General features: G+C 48.7%; 1 protein-coding gene across 5 annotated transcripts in view; it reads left to right on the plus strand.

The window, feature by feature from the left end:
* Positions 1-18,653, plus strand: part of LOC110306444 (uncharacterized) — a 30,992-nt gene that overhangs the window by 11,910 nt on the left and 429 nt on the right. For 4 of the 5 annotated variants that reach the window (XM_029484521.2, XM_029484523.2, XM_029484525.2 and 1 more), the window contains 2 exons: positions 5,720-5,803; positions 6,130-9,273. In XM_029484521.2, coding sequence (XP_029340381.1) covers positions 5,720-5,803; positions 6,130-6,226 — 181 coding nt within the window. In that variant the 3' untranslated portion in view covers positions 6,227-9,273. Of the gene's footprint in view, positions 1-5,719; positions 5,804-6,129; positions 9,274-15,860; positions 16,045-18,653 lie in introns of those variants that run through there. The other variant, XR_003838398.2, reaches the window with a different exon arrangement.

Below are 18,653 nucleotides of genomic sequence, written 5' to 3' on the forward strand. Positions count from 1 at the left end.
TCCATTCCTAGTTAGAGAAGCTGGAAAATTCTATGAGAGCTGAGTCTTTCTTAGGGGGACTCCATAAGGCACAGGGGCCTCTGAAAGAGAGAGGCACTGGGTGGGTGGTGGGGCCCCCTGAATAACGCTCCGGTCTCTCGAGGTTTCTGAGGAAAGGGATGTTTCAGGGTGAAGTTGCCTTTGTGGCATAGAAAAATTAGTCCAGTAGGAATTAGGGACACGTTAGGAAGGAGTCTCTGATGGTGTTTCCTTCTGGGCACCTAGAAACACAGCAAGAGGGCTACAGAGTAGAGCAGCAGTAGGAGAGGGGACCTGGGTCTCCATCTCTGATGCAAATATCTGGTGTGTCCTGGTTTTATCTGGCCCTGGGGCCAGTGTCTGGGGCCCCGCCTCTTCCTTTGGGATCTGGTGGCTTTAGCCAGGCTTCTCAGGCATTGTCCATGTTTGTTTTCTCATCTTCCTTCATTCCCAAGTCCAGGGTATATGTGTGCGTGCATGCGTGTGTGTGTGTGTGTGTGTGTGTGTGTGTGTGTGTGTGTGTGTGTGTGAAGGGCAGGTGTCAGGTGACGGAGGCCAGTAGCCCCCATCCCTCCAACTCAAGCAGGATGTGTGTGGGAGAGGAATTAATTAAGGCTAGAGCAGGGGTGGAGGGTACGGTACAATCTTGACTTTCTTAATTGCTCTCTAGTTTCTTTGGGCTTAAGAGAAAATTGCAGATGGTGAGGTCTTCCCTCCCCTAGCCTGGGAGTGGGGCCCCAGAGCCTGGCTCCCCACCACCTTGACTTGGCCTTCTCTTCTCTCAGTGAATAGGGTCTTTGGCTAGGGCTTAAGGAGGAGACTCTTAGCCTGGGAGCTCCGAGGCCCGCTGCAGCTGGAAACAAAGGCTCAAGCAGAAAGGAATGTGGGGGAGCCCCGTGGAGCACAGCCACCTGGGGATAATTGGGAGAGCTAGCTTCGATGAGTTTCCCAGGTCCTGTGAATGGCTCCTGTCAATGGAAGGTGCCCTTTCTTCAGATGAAAGGAAGAAAACTCAATTACCTACTCGACATGGTGTGTGTGTGTTCCCAGGGTGCTATGTGGGGCGCCTGCCTCTCTCTCTCTGTGTGTGTGTGTGTGTGTTTTGCACCTAAGAGCAGACCCCTTTGGTATAACCCCCAATGTTGTCACTGTCTGACCCTGGGGACTCTTCAGCTTGTCCTTCCCAGGGCTTAGATTTGTGTAAGTCTCTTGGGATAGAGCAATAGGATTAACTATAGGCAAGAATGTGATCACATTGGGCCCCAAGCCCAAAAGATGCTTTAGAGACAGAATGGGGCCAAGGGATAGTCCAGAATGAAAAGTTAGGGAAAGAGGACTGTGAAAGGGGCCAAAGAGTGAGCACATGTCTTTTCTGGCCACCAGGGACCACAGCTGTGTGTCTTTTTTTTTTTTTGCCTTCCAGCAAGTTCTCTGGGTCATTCTGTATGTGGATAGGTAGCTGGTCCTCCAGGGTTAGGAAACTGGGGGTGGGAGGGCTGGTGGTGATGGTAGGGGTCTGAAATTAAAGTAGGGTATGACAAGTATGTAAGGTTAGGGACATAGAGCAGAAAAAGCAGAGTGACCACCCCCCAACCAGGGGTTATCCCACTACTGCCCTAGACTGTCTCAAGGCAAAAGGTCCCTGCTAGGAGAAAAAGTCCTGGTCATCAGTCAAAGTTGGTGTTTCTGAGCCTCAGTTTACCTGTCTGTAAATCAGCCTAATCAGACCAGAGCCTTTCTGTAATCAGACACAGTCCCTGTTTAACCAGAGAAGGGCACGCAGAGGTCCATGGCTGGACACTGTGGACTTCCACTAGCTTTCTGGTAGGTCACCCTATTGCTTCTTAGAAACTGTCAGGTAGTCAGCGGACAGAACCCAAAATGGGTACTTAGGTCCAGGATAGGCAGCTGTCTGGAGCTGCCTTCCAGTGTCTGAACCCAGCCCTGCCTATGGATGTGACCTCAGCCTCTGCCTGCAGCTCTCGGGGGTCATCCTTTCTCCATCCTTAAGATGAGTACAAATTTGTAGTCATCTGAGACCTTTGGAATTTGAGTCTGTAAGTCTTTGGCACACTAGGCCCCTTGGTAGCCTTGTTTCTATTGCTATTGTCTCTCTGCTTTGGAGATGAGGGGGCTGGAGATTCCAGAGGGTCAGAGTGTCCAGCTGGTGCAGCCCTGGGTGAGAGCTGCTGATTGTAGGTTCCTGAGTGACAAGTGTGGTCAGGGGAGTCTCAGAGCTCAGCTAGTTCATCACTGACAGTTTTTAGAAATCACAGGTCTTTGTGGAAGCTGTTGCTGCCCCTTGTGCTATGGCAAAGGTATTACTTATTACAGGGAATTATTCAAACATCCGACAGGCCAGGCTGGAAAACCCTTTTTGGGCCAGAGAGCATCCCTTGTGTAATAAAACTAGTCCCATGTTTTCCCTGCTAGGAAGATGTGTCCCAGGGGTGCTGTCCAGAAGGGGTCATTGTGTACCCATTGGTCAAGAGGCATCCTAACCCACTCAGGGAAGAATTTCTAGTTGAAACCACCAAGGTAGCAACTTGTAAAAACAGTGAGTGGTACCCACCCACCGCCACCCCCTTGTGTACGCTTCCCTGGGCCTCAGCATGGTAATCAGGAGCGCACAGACCTTTTCTGTCAGTCTGTGCCCGTCATTACCGTGGTGGACCGCAGCTTTTGTTTTGTGACCTTGGTTGCTACAATACCTACGAGCTGAAATGAGGAATCAAAAAAATTGCCAGCTTCAATTAGACTGGCAGACTGTTCTTAAGGCTGCTTCAGCCTTTCTATCCATTAAGGGTAAACATGTACCAAATAGGTCCTAATTCTCTCTAATTGCCTACTCCTGAAGCAAAGAGGTGAAATTCCAGGAAGAGGCATATATAAACATCCTCAGAAACCCGACCAACGAAAATTAGAGGGCTGATGGGGCCCGGTGCATAGAAGGGGACATGGTTTCAAAAGATGTCCCAATTACCGCTCCCATTTTCATAAATGGGCCCGTAATGTCCAGGGCCTGGGTCTCAACAAAGGTACAGGAAATGAGCTCTGCAAAGAGCTTCCATTTGTCAGGGGAACTTGCAAGAGGGTAGTATTTTCTCAACAGGTAGGAAGTGGGAAAGGCTGATCTTGTGCGTAACTGCAGACTCGATTTCTTGAAATCAACATTTTAGTAAAAATAGTCCTTTGACGTTTTTCCTCTGTTGGAAACATCAGTGAGATATTTGTACCCAAAACAAGATCAGTTAGGTCCTGTGTGCCTCCGGAAGAGAGAAACTTTTAAAAAGATTATCTCAAGATGCAGAGTTCCATGTTCTTATCCTGGTGAGCTGTGGGGGGAACTGCATTGACTGCGCCCAGCCCACCCTTGTTTTGTATGCGTAGCATGAGCTCAGGACATGGATTTACAAGGTCTTCCATCAAACGTTTGTGACAGTGGTTCCTGCGGACTCTATAAAATCTTGTTTTTTCCTTTGGCTGCAGTGAGTCATCTCTGCAGCTTTTCTGACATTTGTTAAGATTCCAACCCCGCACTGCGTTATTAATACATCACGCAGATCTGGAGCTGGTACACGCAGCTTTTAAACCAAGGCACGACTTTGCCAGGGTTTCGTGCTAGCTTAGCAGCCTGGGGTCTGCATGCCGAGTTCATTAAGGACAGTCAGGCGCGCCTAGGGTCCACAGGGGCCTGGAGGAGAGGCAGGAAAAAACCCAGATGCCCTGGGCTGCTTCTGATTACCTCCCTGCCATTAAAAACAAAATAGGGGAAAACAGGAGTGGACGAGTGAAGGCCCCAAGCTCAGGTTCCTGCAAAGAAACAGCAGCGTCTTTGGTCTTGCTGTGTGTTCTTGGTCTAGAGTCACCCAGAGACCATGGTTATGATGAGTGGCCACCATAGCCTTCAGGGGTCATGGGAAGAGGGGTATTCACTATGCAGTTAGGTAATCCTGAGCTGTAAGATGACCAAGCGCTTGGGTCACCCACATCTTCTGGTTGTCCTGTGAACACTTATTGTTAAGATACAGATTCGAGCAGTTATGGGAGAGTTGGGTTTGAGGAGCACAGGGCAGAGAAGGGATTTGCAGGAGGCTTGGAAATAAGAGGTGTGTCCTAACTGTAACCTGGAAGGGTTTGGGGGTACCTCAGTCAGAGAGCTACCTGGGAATGGAGGGTATAGGTGGAGAAACCTGTCTGTAGAGGATGAAGTAAGGATAGGGTAGAGAGTCTCTGGAGAGCCAGCAGGGCAGGTATCTGGCAGCCTGTGCTAGGTGTTTTTCAGGCCCTGTGGTTCTGTGCATCCCAGTCTATAACATCCTAGAGCCCATCACACTCAAGTCCCGCTCATTGTCTATCTCTCAGGAGTGCCCCCAGCCTCCCATTAATTCCTCTGGGCCTCCTGTTTCCCTGCATGTCACTTAAAGGGGTTTATTCTCCTGCTCCCATCCTGACCCCCATTTCCAGACACAGCAGACTCCTTTTTGCCACATAGTTTGACCTTAACCAGATGCTAATAACACATTTTAAAAATCAACTCATTTAAAACATGTTTTTGAACAGTCATTTTATTTTAGTTTCTTCTCAAGCAGTTTGAGTTTGTAGAACAATCAGGGCAGTGACTATGGGGGTTGGGGATGTAGCTCCATGCTTGCCTAGCAGGTAAGAAGCCTTAGGGTCCAGTCCCTAGCACCAAAATCAGCTCATAGGCAGGCAGTGGTGCATGTATGCCTGTCATCACAGCACTTGGGAGGTTAGGCAGGAGGGCCAGAAGTTTAGCTTTAGTCTCTGACATAGCAGATTTGAGGCCAGTCCAGGCTACAGAAGAGCCTATTTCAAAAATAAAATTAAAATAGAAAAGTATACAGAAATGCTCTTGCCCCTTCATTAGCACGTCGTATACACATCGCTCATTTATTGTCCTGCCATAGTACGATCCTGACGCATGGTTAGTAGAATGGAGGCTAGGAGGCTGCCACTACATTGTACTTTTTGTGGGCCTTGGTAGTTGTCTAGTGATGTGAGTCTTACAGTTTTACCTCATGTTTGAAATAAACCCTGGACTTGTAAAGACTTGGTATACTGGTGTTCTGTTGGGTCTGTTATACTCCTATGACATGGTTAGCACAGAAGTGGCTGCACGGGTACCCTAGGGGGTCACCTGTCATCTTTTGTGTGTGTGTGTGTGTGTGTGTGTGTGTTCAATGTAGCATATAGCCCACATACTGGAATCCTGACCTCTGTTGTGTGGCCCTCTGCCCAGCTTGGCCCATGCTGAGTCTTGCTGGCCCACTGACTTGTCCAGGGCACAACCTGTGCCCTACCTTCAGGATGTTCTCAGAGCTCTTGTATAGCAGGGAGTGGGCTACCCACATAGGTATCAGTTTTCATTTTATAGTTACAGAATCTCTAAAGCTTAGCTTACACTTAGCAGCCCTTAGCCCACCATGCAGGCTAATACCAAGGCTTTTGGTACATGCTCCATCCCCTCTTAGATAGCTGGTAGGGGTGAGCATGGAATGAGTGGGTTATCTCCGTGGATTTCAAATTTGTTGAACTTGAGAGTCCCTGCTTTAAGCCATAGTTGTGACCTGCTTAGGTGCTTTTAGCCATACTTGCTGCCTTCTTTGCTAGCCTCCTCCTGGTACTTGCTTTCCTGGGTGGGATTCTATCCCGTGACTGCAAGCTTTCTGATTTTTAGCCAAAGCCATCATCTGGAATCCTGCGTGGGACCCTGGACACACGGACACAGACACCTGCCCCCAGGACCCTCCAACTGTAAATCGTAAGTGGCTAGAGCACAGAGAGCATAAGAAATGGCTGATTGGGTGGGGGTTCCAAGTACCCTGTCAGGCAAGCTGCAGTCTGTGCAGATGGAGGCGGGCGGGGGTGTGTGTGTGTGGGGTGTTGCCCAGTGAGCCAAGTCGAGGGTTGACCCGGTGCTTGTGTTGTAAGATGGGAGCCTCCATCCGCCTAGTGTTGTCTCTGTCTCAAAAGAATTCTATAGGCTGCTTCAAGTGTGGGACCCCCAAAAGAATTTCTTCTTTTTCACTTTTCTAAATGAATGGGCCTTTCATTGCGTACTCTCCCTCTGGCTCTTGTACTAACTAGGATTGGAAGCGCCCTTGTGAGCTGGGGCCTTCAAAGGGCTGAGGAGAAAATGCAGGCCGAGAGACCAGCTTCTCAAATAGGCTTCAAGCCTCCATGACCTGAGCTCACCCCCTGGAAATGTCTGGAAAACATAATGGGCAGGTTTTCTGTCTTCAAAGTTTCCATCAAAACCTCTTCAAGTTCTTTATTGTTTAGGACTGAGACACTTGGGGACAGTCATGGGGACTTTCTTTTGTATCTGTCTTGAAAGGCCAAAATATTTTTATATTGCTGTAGACAAAGCCACCTATTTACAAATGGACTCTGTTCCGTCGTTTCCCACCAGGAAGACCGTACTATGTTTGTGTCTCTATGTATTCAGGGGTCTTGAAACAGGTTTCTCATGGGGATGGCCATTCACTAGAGCCCAGAGGGGCAGAAGGGGAAGTGTCTACCCTGCCAAGGGGGTCTGGGGAAGGAGGGGGGCTAGTCTCAGATTTGCTCCTTGTATGTCTAGGGTAAACCCTGGGAGAATCTGGGGGTAAAAGAACATATGCTGTGTTTGCCCCACATCTGCCATTTGTGTGTGTTTCTGGGCTACGGGTTTGCACACTTTGGTGGTTAACATGGTGGGAGGAAGTAAGAAGGGCCAAGAGGGCACGGGTGCTCTGGTTTTCTTGCTGGGAGGCTGTTTCACTGGTGTGTGTTACATCACATAATGCATGTTTAGCTGGGTGAGTGACAACAGTATGAAGGAATAGAGAGCAAGTCACAGAGTGCACAGTCACCATTCTGTCTCACGGGTGCCCAGGCGTTTGTTAAATGTTCAATAGAATGGTGAGCTCTGATAGGCAGAGAGGGCCACGGACAGACTGGTATTGGGTCATCGTGGACCCAAGGAGTTTTTTTTTTTTTTTAATTGAAGAAGGAATCTTACATAACAGAAGAAAGAGCTGTCAAAACGAGCTCTGAGGTTTTTGAAGCCCCTTAATATAAACAGACAGACAATGGCGTGATCAGGAAAGGGAGAAAACAAGCAAATGAACAAGATGCTTACAAAATACGAGGGGACATGTGAGCATGCAAAGAGAACCCAGCTAGGTTAATATCGAGGTGCTGGTGGATCGTTAATCCTGTCTGGGTACCCCAGCTCCAAGGGGATGAGAGGCAGCAAGTGAGAAAGAGAGGACACATAGGAAACTGTAACAAGACAGGGGGGGGAGAGAGAGAGAGAGAGAGAGAGAGAGAGAGAGAGAGAGAGAGAGAGAGAGAGAGAGAGAGAGAACAGATGAGGAGCTGCTTCAGGGCAGGGTTAAGCTAGGCTTCGCAATCTGACCACTTAACTCTACCAGCAAAGAAAAGAAAGGCTTAAATACTAAAAAGAAGGAAAGCTGGAAGAAAGGATGGTAGATGTGAAAGGCATAGAGGATAGAAAGCAATAGGGAGTGGAGTGCAGGTGCTGTGGAGGGACGCTTGCAGGTGACTCAATTCACCAGCCTGTGCAGCTGAGAAAGAGAGCCAGTGACAAAGGAGAAGAAGAAAGGTAACAATAGGCTCACAAATAGGTAGATGAATGTAGCTGGAAGGCCTGGCTAGGGGTGGGATGAGAGGCTGTGTCAGCAGACTGGTTAATTCCCGTCTGTGCTTCTGAGATGGACAATGACCCACCCGACCAAGAGACCTTTCAGGCATCAATATGTCAGGGAGGGCTTCAATAGGGCAATGGAGGCGAGGCCCATTAATAGCAGATTATGATGTATCCAATTAGGTGCACCTGCCCTCTGGAAGTGCAGAAACCAGTATTGAAATGAAAAGAAAGACTGAATGGAAGTCCGAGCGTACAAATGAATGGATGGGAAAAAAGATTTGCATTTGCTCTTAGGGGGAGGGTGCTGCTGAGCCCCAGGGTCATCTGATCTCCTGGAGAATAAAAGGGCGAGGGAGTGATAGAGACTAACAATAAGATGGGGAAGAAATGAAAAGGAGTCCAGAAGAGAATAAGTGGGGACAATGAAGTCTAGGAGCGCGGCTTGTTTAACACAAGTCATCCATATTAATTCAAAATTGAGGCCCTGGGATGGGATGGGCTGGGTCCAAGGGATGAAGCTGTTGCCTAGCATGTGCCAAGTTCTGGGTTCCATCTCCGCCTGGCAAGACAAACACAGGAAACAAAATTATAGCCCAGAGGTTGTAAATGTTGTTTTTGATGGTTTTGGGACAAAGAGCTCGATCAGTTGGAAGATAGAGAAATAGGAAGAGGTGGGAAAGAGTTAGAGGAACACAAGAGGAAGCAGCAGTTCTTAAGATAAGTGTTTAAATATGGGGAATGCGTATCTCTTGGGTGTGTCAAGATGAAAATAACAAAAAGAAACAAGTTTAGGGATGACCACATAAGGATGAGCCGGAAGCGGTGACTTTAGTTCATCACTGTGGCCAACTCAAGCCCTGTCAGAGATTTAAAAAAATGTACAAAGGAGATAAAGGAAGACACATGCAATACGGAAGAGAGACAGGACAGACAGACACAGCGAAAAGGCTGAGGACATAATGAATATCCTGGAGACATGCCTGAGAGGGTCGCATAGGGAGGAGAGAGAGAACAGCAAGAATTCTGCTTAATTCAAAACTGGGCTCCTGAGATAGCTAAATATCTCCTGAACCCAAGCACCAGCACAGGAGATTAAATAACAAAAGAGCTGCAGGCAGACCCAAGTGGAGAAGGCTTGGGACCTTCAGATCACGCTTAATCTAAATCTGTGCACCTGAGGTCCATAAATAAAAGAATAAATATTGAAATAAAGGAGTGACAGAAAGGATGAATGAGCACACATGACTGAATTAGAAATGGAAATGGCTAGAGCAGCCAATAAGGAGTGGCCCATGGGACTTTTGCTCATCTTGTTCTGGGCACCTGAGGTCCTTTCGTGAGAAGTTGCAGGGAGAAGAGGGGAAGGGAAAGGCATGAGAGCAAATGAAAGAGAGGCGAGGAGAGGAAATGAGAAAGTAGCAAAGAGGGGAAGCGATCGGTGGGTGCCTCGGAAGAGGAATGTCCACGAGGATTAATAACGAGGCTTTCATTAATCCTAAAGATCGATGAGGTAATCCAGACCCAGGTTCTTAAGGGGAGGGAGAATGGAGAGAATTAAAAAAAAAAGACGCAAAAAAGGAGAGAAAGATAATAAAACAAGCAACATGATGAATGGGTAATTAAGAGAGGCTGTCTGGACAGAAATAGTAATGAGTTCCCATGCATAGTCCTTAAATAGATAAATACATTATACCTCTCAAAGAATGCGTGAAAAATCGAAGAACACCATGGCCCCCAAACAAGGCTGCACCTTCCATTGCTGTAATAAAATACATGCAGCGGAGAGCCATAAATAACGGAAAATACTTAAATGTAAAAGGTGACCAGAAAGAGGGAGAAGATTGCAAGCCCAGATACACGAGGGAGGCGATGTTTGCTTTGCATGTGTAATACAATTATGTTCACAGGAAATTAATAGATTTAAAAAAAAACCATCCAAACTAAGACTGGGAGAAAAAACAAGGAAGGGAGGGAAGCGAGATCTGAGAGATGGGGCTGAGACTCCTGGGGTAGGCTCAGCATGGCTTTGACTATTCTGCACACCCGGACTTAGAAAAGTGAGTTTGTCAGGGCAGGAGGAGAGAGGTGAAATCTGAAGCAGGTGGGACTGGGCAGATGGATAGAAAAGGAATGGAAACTACACGAGAGGTGCCGGGGGGGGGGGGGGGGTCTAAAATCTGAGGCTACGGCTTGGCTTGTTTAAAGCTGAGCCCTTGTTGTCCCCAAAGGAATCAAATCTTACTGCTTTTGTGAAGGAAGAGAGGATGGCAACAATATTGCAGGAAGAGAGGGAAGGGGGTAGGCAAGGAGGCAGGGAGGAGCTTGCATGTGCTATTTGCTGACTGGGATTGGTAATAGATAGCTCTTGGCCCACCACAAGCTGCTTCCACACAGCCTAACTGACTGGGAGCAGCTATGGATCACCATGGCCATTTTTTTGCTTGCTGGGGGCCATTTCACTGTCTGTCACATCTTCAGTCCATAGACACATCCCTGCACAGTGCCCTTTCCGTAGACGTGGATAGGAGGGAAGGGCTCAGGCCTGGGGCTGTGGAGATAATTGTATGAATAGGGGGCGCTATGCCCAGTGGGTACCTTGTCTCCTCTCTGGGAAAGGATCTCTTCTGATCCTGATGTGAAGGGGCTTAGCCAGCCAAAGGGCAGGAGGAGGGCAGGGGATAGGAGGCTTTGTCTGCTACTGTCTACCATCTTGAGTGTGACTTACACCAAGGTGCAGACAAAGTGAGCTTGACCTGAAGCCCAGAGGCCCAAGAGGCCCCGGTGAAGCAAGTATCTCTGAGATTAAGCCTACCCTTCAACTCAGAGAGTGGACCCCTGCCTAGGTCCCAGATATGCCACCCCTGGAGCCCGTTTCAAGGCCCATCTTCCAGAATGTTTAAACCTGTGTATGTAACCAGTAAAATGGGAGTTTGTACTGTGTATTGAATCTGTCTTATTGGCCTCCGTGGGCTGCTGGGGGAGACCTGGAGAGTTGTTTATTCTAGTGTCCCCCATCCCCTGGGACTCTTTGCTTCTGCCCAGTTTTCTTTCTCTGTTGTGGACAAGATTTTGTAGAGTTGTGTGTTGTATGCTTGTGTCTGACTATTAAAAAAAAAAGTCACAGCCCTCCTTGACTTTTCAATTCCTATTGGGGGTGCTAAAATCCAAACCAAACCAATCCAAACCAGATTCTTGTCCAGTGCCCAACAGGAGGCTAATAGCTTGGCTGGATCAAGGGAGCATGTGCAGACCCAAGAACAGAGTGGACAGATGGGCTCTACGGCAAGGGGGCTTTGAGGGCTGAGTGCAGGCTTAGTTAGAAGCTTAGAGAGAAGGTACGGAAGATTGGGGAGGGTGGGGCTGCTGCTACCTGAGTTGCTGAGGGTCTGAGACACCAGCAAGGCGGAGGGGCCCCTGGAAGAAGCGTTTTGAGATGACTGAAGAAGGAAGATGGGCGCTCCCTACGCTTCTAGCTTCAAGGTTTTTAGCGTAGGCCCCGATAGACGCCAGCCGCCTCCGATCGTGGAAGACACAGCCTAACCTTGTCAGAAGCCACCTTCTGTGCCCCCAGCACCACGTGTCTGGGCCACGTGAGCAACGCCACGTGGGCCTGACGTGGAGCTGGGGCCGCAGGGGTCTGATGGCCTCCTGTTTCAGAATCTGGGGCGTTTGTCATCCTTGGGACAACTGCTGACCTGGCTCCGGAAGATTGTCCACACAAGTCTGAGTGACGGAGTGAGATGAGGGGGCGGGTGGAGATGCTCAGAAGAGAATGGCCTTTGCATGGGGTTCATTTCCAGCTGTTTTAGAGAGTCAGCCAAGGTGACAAGGTGGGGTTGGGTGCAGAGGAGAATGCTGGGACTACATGTGGGCTACAGCTGTGAAGTCAGTGACATGGGGCAGCATGGGGATGGGTCTCTAGGTGGGCCTTGTCTCAACCTTCATGCCAGAAGATTGGAGTGGGTACCATGGGTTACTGTGGGTCAGTGGGATCTTGGGAGGAACAAGGGCTTGGGTAGGTGACTTTGCCATGTCACCTTGGGATCTAGTTGCTTTGACTCTTAATCTGAACTGGAATAACAAATGTCTCTCGGGGTTCTGAGAGTCCGCGGCAGGGTTCCCTAGGATTCCTGTGGGGAGGGCGGTCTGCATGTGCTCCCAGCGCTTCTGCCCGCTCAGGGCTGTCTTAGACATATTTGCTTTTCCTCTCAACATTATAAAAGAAGGCAAATTTTGTCTTTTGATCGAAAATCCTATGCAAACCACAACATCCTTTCTCTGATAATACTGGGACCTACAGCTCTCCTCGGCTCCCCCCGCTACTTTGAGCCCACTTTTAGGGCAGGTAGGTCAAAGGCCCTGGTGTTTTCTGAGGTGAAGTTGTTAATGTAAAGATATGTAACTCAGAGCAGGGGGAAGAAAGACATCCCCAACTCTGCCTCCCCGTGCTCCATCTTCCTTTCTGCCCTCCAAATTCTTATGAGCAGTTTTTTTTTTAATTTTTTTTCCATTTAACGGGCATCTTTTTTTTTTTTTTTTTTTAAAGCTCCATTGGCAGTGCTTACTTTTCTGTTGGTGTTTTGTGTCTGTTGCAATGAGCATCTTGCTGTCCACGTTTTTGTTGCTCCATGGTCTCGCTCACCTGCTTGGGTTCCATTGAATGGCTATGACGTCATGATCTACCCATCTTACTGTTGCTGATGCGTGTTCATCCCCTTTCCTGTTTTTTATTTTATATTACCGATCACACCATAACTAATGGCTTTGCACAACCAGCTTTCCCAGCATCCCTAGCGCCCCCTACATCTAGCTCTTCCCATGGTTCCTTTCTTTTCTCCTTGCTTCCTTCTGCTAGACTGTGAGCCCACTCAGGGCAAGGAGCTTGTGGAACTGTGCTCTGTATTTCTTGTAGGATGTCTATGAATGTTGACTGCATGTGTGCGTGTGCGTGTGCGTGTGCGTGTGCGTGTGTGTGTGTGTGTAAGGGTGGATAGGTATGAGTGATTGAGTGATTGAAAGATTGGCAGGCAGATGAGAGGATAGATGAATGGATGAATGGATGAATGGCTGAGTGAGTGAATTAATGGATGGATATATTCTCTGTGGTTGAGTTTCTTGGATGAAAGGGTAACGATGTTTGAATGGCTGTTGGTTGATTGAAGAAAGCCTACAGTATTTTATCTTGTCTGATAATGTATTAGCATTTAAACTGATGTATTAGTATTTAAGGTGTCTGCTGACTTTCCTCGCCTCTCTGTTAAAAAATGCTTTTGTGTGTGTAAAACTTGTTCTAATTACTAATGAAGGCTGAATACTTTTCACCCATGTTTGTTAACAAATTGTATCTTATCTTCTGTGAACTGTTTGTCCAAGTCCAGTGGCTCATGGCTCTTTAAGGCTCTTGGTTGAGGGTGTCCTTAGACTAGGCAATGGCCTTTCAAAGATATCTACAGAATGATGTGGGAGGCTCAGCTGACTTCCAGGTAGCTTGGCATTCGAATTTACTTACCCTGGAAAACAGGGAGGCTGATATCTTGCACCAGCAGGTAGAAAACATTTTTAGGCTTGTGTCTGGGTTCACCATGCCTTTCTAGCTTATGAGCCCTGACCTGTCCTCTGGACCTCTTGTGGTGTGGCAGTCCTCCACCTTGTCCTCCTGAGTGATAGACTACATATATGCCTCTCCCCTGTTCTGGGGTGTAGTCTCTGAGGCCATTTCTTACAGGAACTGGCTTCTTAGTGCTCTGTCTTTATACATCCCTTAGCTCTAGTCTTCCTATGCACCTCAGTGGCAGTTGTGGTCTTAATTTAGGGAATGAATGAGAAATTCAGTTCAGGACTGATGTGACCCTCAGGTTAGTTCTAGGAGCAAGGCCATTTTATGGTCTCGGCTCTTCCCATCCTGCTCACAGGGCAGTTATAGCCATCTGGGTAGGGTGTGTGTTCCGGGGGAGCTCATGCTGCCATCCAGAACTCCCTCCCACACTCTATTATAGCACTCAGCGTGTCTGCCTGTGTTCAGCCCTCTCACCCCATGCTTATCTGGACATTGAAGCTTGGAAAGCCAGTGGTGACTTCAACTGACTTTAATTCATCCATCCATCTGTCCATCTGGTTATCCATCTAGCCATCTGTCAGTCAATCCATCCATCCATCCATTCATCCATCCATGCATACACACATTGGGCCTCCATCACTTGACCTGGTGCTTTGGACCTCTCTCCCTCTCCTGAAAGCAAACCCCTTCACCTTGGGCAAGCTGTGTGATACCATGGGCTGTGGTCATGAAGCAAGGGCCCCATTCACAGCCTCCTCCTCCTAGGTCACGGCTCTGAGCACGTCCCAGCTGGACCCCTATCACCACAGCTTTTTCTCCATAAGGCTTCTCACACCTCACACCCTTCTCCTGTGATCCCGGAGGGCCAGATTCCCAGAGTGCCCTGGGGCTGGCCCTTCCCACCATCCCCGGAGCTGCCTCCCCAGGCTTCACACTGCCTGGTGCATGGTCCCTGTCATGAGCTTGGCCTTCACCTTTGCAGCTTCCTCCACCAGATGGCAGTGGTTGTGACTCGTGTGCCCATTCCTTCGCACCTTCATTCATTCATTCTCTTACAGCCAGCAAGCATCTCTTTAAAAACAAAAAATTAGCTAGTGCTATACTAGAGCCAGCTCACAAGCACCCATTGCACCGCTGTCCTTTGAAAGAAAAGATGGGGACATTTGTAAAGAAGCTGTGTTTGTGTGGCCAATAAGAGGAGCTCCTTGATTTCAATTCAAACTTCAGGTCTGAGTTCTATTGCCAGCTTGATTGCTCTCTCCAATTTTGTTCCTCACAAAACTAGGTTGATTAGTAATCAGCAAACTGTGTTCCCTGGGTGCTCAGAAATCATAGCCCAGATCCTTAAGAGGCCCAAATGAGGAGTGGACTAAGCACAAAGCAGCTGCCTCTGGCTGCAAGCAGGCTTTCAAGGCTGTGAGACACTCTGTTCTTCTACGAGGATGATCTGAGAGCCATTCTGGCCACTTTGGAGCTCAGCTAATGCTTGGCTCCTTTTTAGAGAAAATTGCAGGAGATGGTTGCTCGTACAGGTGACAAGGATCATGTCCCAATGCCCTTTCTGAATAATCCATTCGCAGACCCAGGCGAGCAAGGCACGTGGCACTTTGCAAACCCCTGTGTGTTTCAGGAGGACCCATGCTAGGGGAGGCCTCCTTTCAGCTTTCTGCTGTGAAGGGGAAGAGGGCACAGGTCTCTTCTGAGTTCTCCTCCCACTGGAAGCAGTAGGGGCGGCAAGGCCAGAACCTGGAGCTGGACAAATTGTGTGATGGATCTTGCCTCAGGGCTGTTGTGAGGATTGGTATAACTGGACACTTCTGACTGTGACCCTAAAAGGCAGTGTATGTGTCCCTGGGGGTGTGCCAGAGCATTGGCAACCCTAGCCCTGGAGTGGAGGTGGCCTTGCTTGGGTATAGTGGGGAATAGTTTGTTTCTGTTAAATTTGTGTATTTTCCTATAAAATAGAGACTTTAACACCACAGGATGGGGGACTCTTTAGATAGTACCCGTGCCCTCCGCCCCCCTCGGACACATCCACACCTACCTCTAGGAGAGGTTGGGGTTGTCTTTAGCTCTCTGACTGAGGACCAAGCCTCTGACTCAGAACTGTATATGGCACCTAGTTACATCCCTCTCCAAAAGGCTCTTCCCAGGGGAGCACTTGGCACGATCTGGCAGACCCCATTGTCCCTTTCCCAATGTCCTCTCTCCCACTAACAGCATCAGGCCAAACTGCCTGAGATCTGGTGCCTACCACAGTGCCTGGCCAGGGGTAGGGCTTCAGTGACCTTCTGTTGTATTTGTGTAGATAGATGAGCAGCTAACAATTGTAACAGGTCCTAGGGGCAGATGTGTATGGTCTCATTCAGTGGTTTGTAATGGAGAATGTATCTGAACCCATATCAAGTCTCTCTTCCTTAACCTGTTAAGCAGCCACTGTTGTCCTGGGCTGCTTTTGCACCTTGCCTTGTTGTCTTTCATGCTAAGTAAAGAAACTCCTGCTTTCTGCTGAGAGTCTGTTTCTTTTAGAACTCACCTAGGTGTGATCTGACAGGGCCACTAAGCTGTGTCTCTGCCCCTCTGACCCGTAGTCTTCTTCTCTCTCAGGTGTGTGTCACTGGCAAGCCTACCTCACAGGGTTGTTGTGAGGGCTAAGGGCTGATCGGCGGTAACAGTGTGATGTCCATGCTGGCTGTCACCAGGGATGGTGCCATGATGGGGTTGGCTTGAAATCACAACCTATGCCGTTATTAGTGGTCACTGAATAAAGAGTCTCACTGTGGACGCTGAGGTTGTATATCCAGCAGTCGATGTGGTATTCAAGGCTGGCTGTGTGTGTGGTCCTGGCTAAATCTGATGTGGTTCATTCATGCATGTTAGCGTCTAAGTCCCTCTGTGGTTCCCTGGCCTTCCCTTCCTTTCCATCATGGTGGCTGATGCTGCAGGTTATGTGAAGGCCAAGGCTGGCTGGGCCACTGTGCTTTGGGGTAGTAGGAGGGGTGGTGTCTGCTGGTAGATGCTTCTTCAAGCTTGTGTTTCTGTGTATGTGGTGTGTGCATATCTGCCCCCTGGGACAGTGCCAAGAACCAAGGGTCAATAGAGGGGCTTCCGAATAATGACATCCTTGGATTTTTTTCTTACTGCTCTCTCACTTTTAGCTGGTAGGTCTGGACGGCTGTTCTCCTTCCCCCTCCCCCTTTCTTCCTCTGCCAGGAGATGAGGAAAATTAGCTTCTCTACACCCAATTCTGCTTTGGACTGAGCTTAGGTTTACACACTTTACTGTTGTCCTCAGCATGGTCCCGTTCTATGGATGGGCAGACTGAGACCCAGGGACAATAGTCACATTCCTGTGTGACTGACTCTTTCCACTCCACCAAATAAAATCTCAGCAAGCCCAGAGTCTTAGGCTCACCCCCGCCTGATCCTGGCATGCACTCAGAGTGGTCTCCTGTCTGCTTTGTGTCCCACTATCCACCTAGTAGTTTCCTGGCAGGGTAAGGCTTGAAGGGAGGAGCAAGGAGGCTGTGTCCTTCCAGGTCTCCCAGTCCCATAGTGTCCCAGTCAATGTCTGTCTGAGATTCACATTTCCCACGAGGGACTTTCTATGATGTTGGACTTCCATCCCTAGTCCTTGTCCTGTGAATCTGGGCGAGCAGCCTTCTACTTTTCCACTCTTGTTCCAAGTCCACTTGTTCCAAGTCCACGCCAAGAAGCCCCCACCCCCACCCCCCCACCCCCCCCCCGCGCGCACAGAAGCCCAGACTCTGCTCAGTTCCTTGTGTTACTCTGGCTTTCAAAGCCCTGGTGTCTCAGCCCTAGATGCTCTTAAACCCTTGGTGTTGTCACTGTGTCCTCGGGTTCAGGAGCCTGTTTTTTTCATTGTTCCCTCTGGCCGCCATGTCTTTCCCTATCATACTCCATTATCAAAATCCTGATTCTGCCTCCCTCAGGCTGTGTCTGACCCTGCAATGTGACTGCTACAGTTCATCCTGTCTTTGACAACTTCTTGGAACCTTTGCTTCTGTGCTCTGGGGTCTCGTGGTAGGCACATGTGGGTCGGGTCATTTGCTCAGGTAATTTTGACTCTGTGCCTAGGTGCCTGGTCTCAGATGGGCCTTTGGTCCCTTGTGGGCCAGGTTTTTGGGTGACTATTAGGTAGCTTGTGTCTCTTGGAAGTAACGAAAGGGAAACCAGGGGCCTGGCAAAAAGGGAATGCTTAGATTGTGACTAAGCTCTAGGCTTGCTCCAACTCAATGTCACCCTGCCTCTTGAAGTAGTGGGCACCTAATACTTGCTCCACGATGAAGTAGGGAAGGCTAAGTGAATGTGGATAGGCGGGTGACGAGGAGGTCTTTAAGGACTTTCCCCAGGATCTAGTCAGCTTCAGGATACCCTTCTTGGTAGAAACACGGCTTTAGAGATATTATGTCCAGAATAAAACTTTCTGAGGGCTAAAATGTCCTCATTGATATTTTGACCTGAGTGATTCTGAACAGGAGTTGTTTGGCAATTCCCAAATTCTAAGGTGGACTTGGCTGTGCCCATATCATCACTGAGGCCCCTCTCCCAGGGTGAAAGGAGATTATCCCCCCCCCCAAAGCCTTTGTTCCCACCATTGGTGACAATCAGCATTGACTTAGAAGTTACTGGTGAGGTTTGGAGTACAGCCTCAAGCACCTGGCAGTCTGGGGAGATTGTACCCCAGACCTTGAATTCTTGTTTTCTATAGAGTGCTCCATAGGCACATGGGTGTGTGTGTGGGTTCCCAGGGTCTTACCCATTTGGGCATCAGACCTGTTTTTGTTTTTGTTTTTGTTTTTGTTTTTTTCTTCCAAATGAACCTTGAGCAGCTTGCCTGAATCATCCCCAGCCTTAGTTTCTCTTCCTGCACAAAGGGTGTCATTAGTGACTGCCCATCATATGTTGGCTCATGAGAATCAAGGCCTGAGTTCTGTTCATCCTTGCCCCTTGTAGAATGTGTGGTGGCCTTGGCTGTTTGCCGTATCCTAGAAAGAGTCAAACCAACCTGGTTTGATTGGGGGATTCAGTGAGTTTTTGTGTGTGTGTGTGTGAAAACTAGTGTTTTGTTGCTTGGTATGCAGGTGCTCATGTCTGCTAACCCATACTGGCTGTTGTGGAGGTGGGTCCTGGGTACAGATATACCTTAGTTTCTGAAACTTCAGGTCCATGTGAGACTCGGACAGAGTGGAGGGCAGGAGGGTAGCACCTACCCAGCTCTGGAGAAACATTGCTTTCAAATGTTAGGATTCAGCAGTTTTGGTGGGAGGCATTGAGGTACAAGTGGTGCATTGAGATACAAGACCAGGAAGAATATTTAGAATATTTAGAACACCCCTCTAGGAGGGCAAGGCCAAAGTCTTAGGAAAACCACCAAGGT

This window comes from Mus caroli, unplaced genomic scaffold, assembly GCF_978045245.1.
Source record: "Mus caroli unplaced genomic scaffold, Mus_caroli_1 scaffold_14, whole genome shotgun sequence".
Classification (NCBI taxonomy): domain Eukaryota; kingdom Metazoa; phylum Chordata; class Mammalia; order Rodentia; family Muridae; genus Mus; species Mus caroli.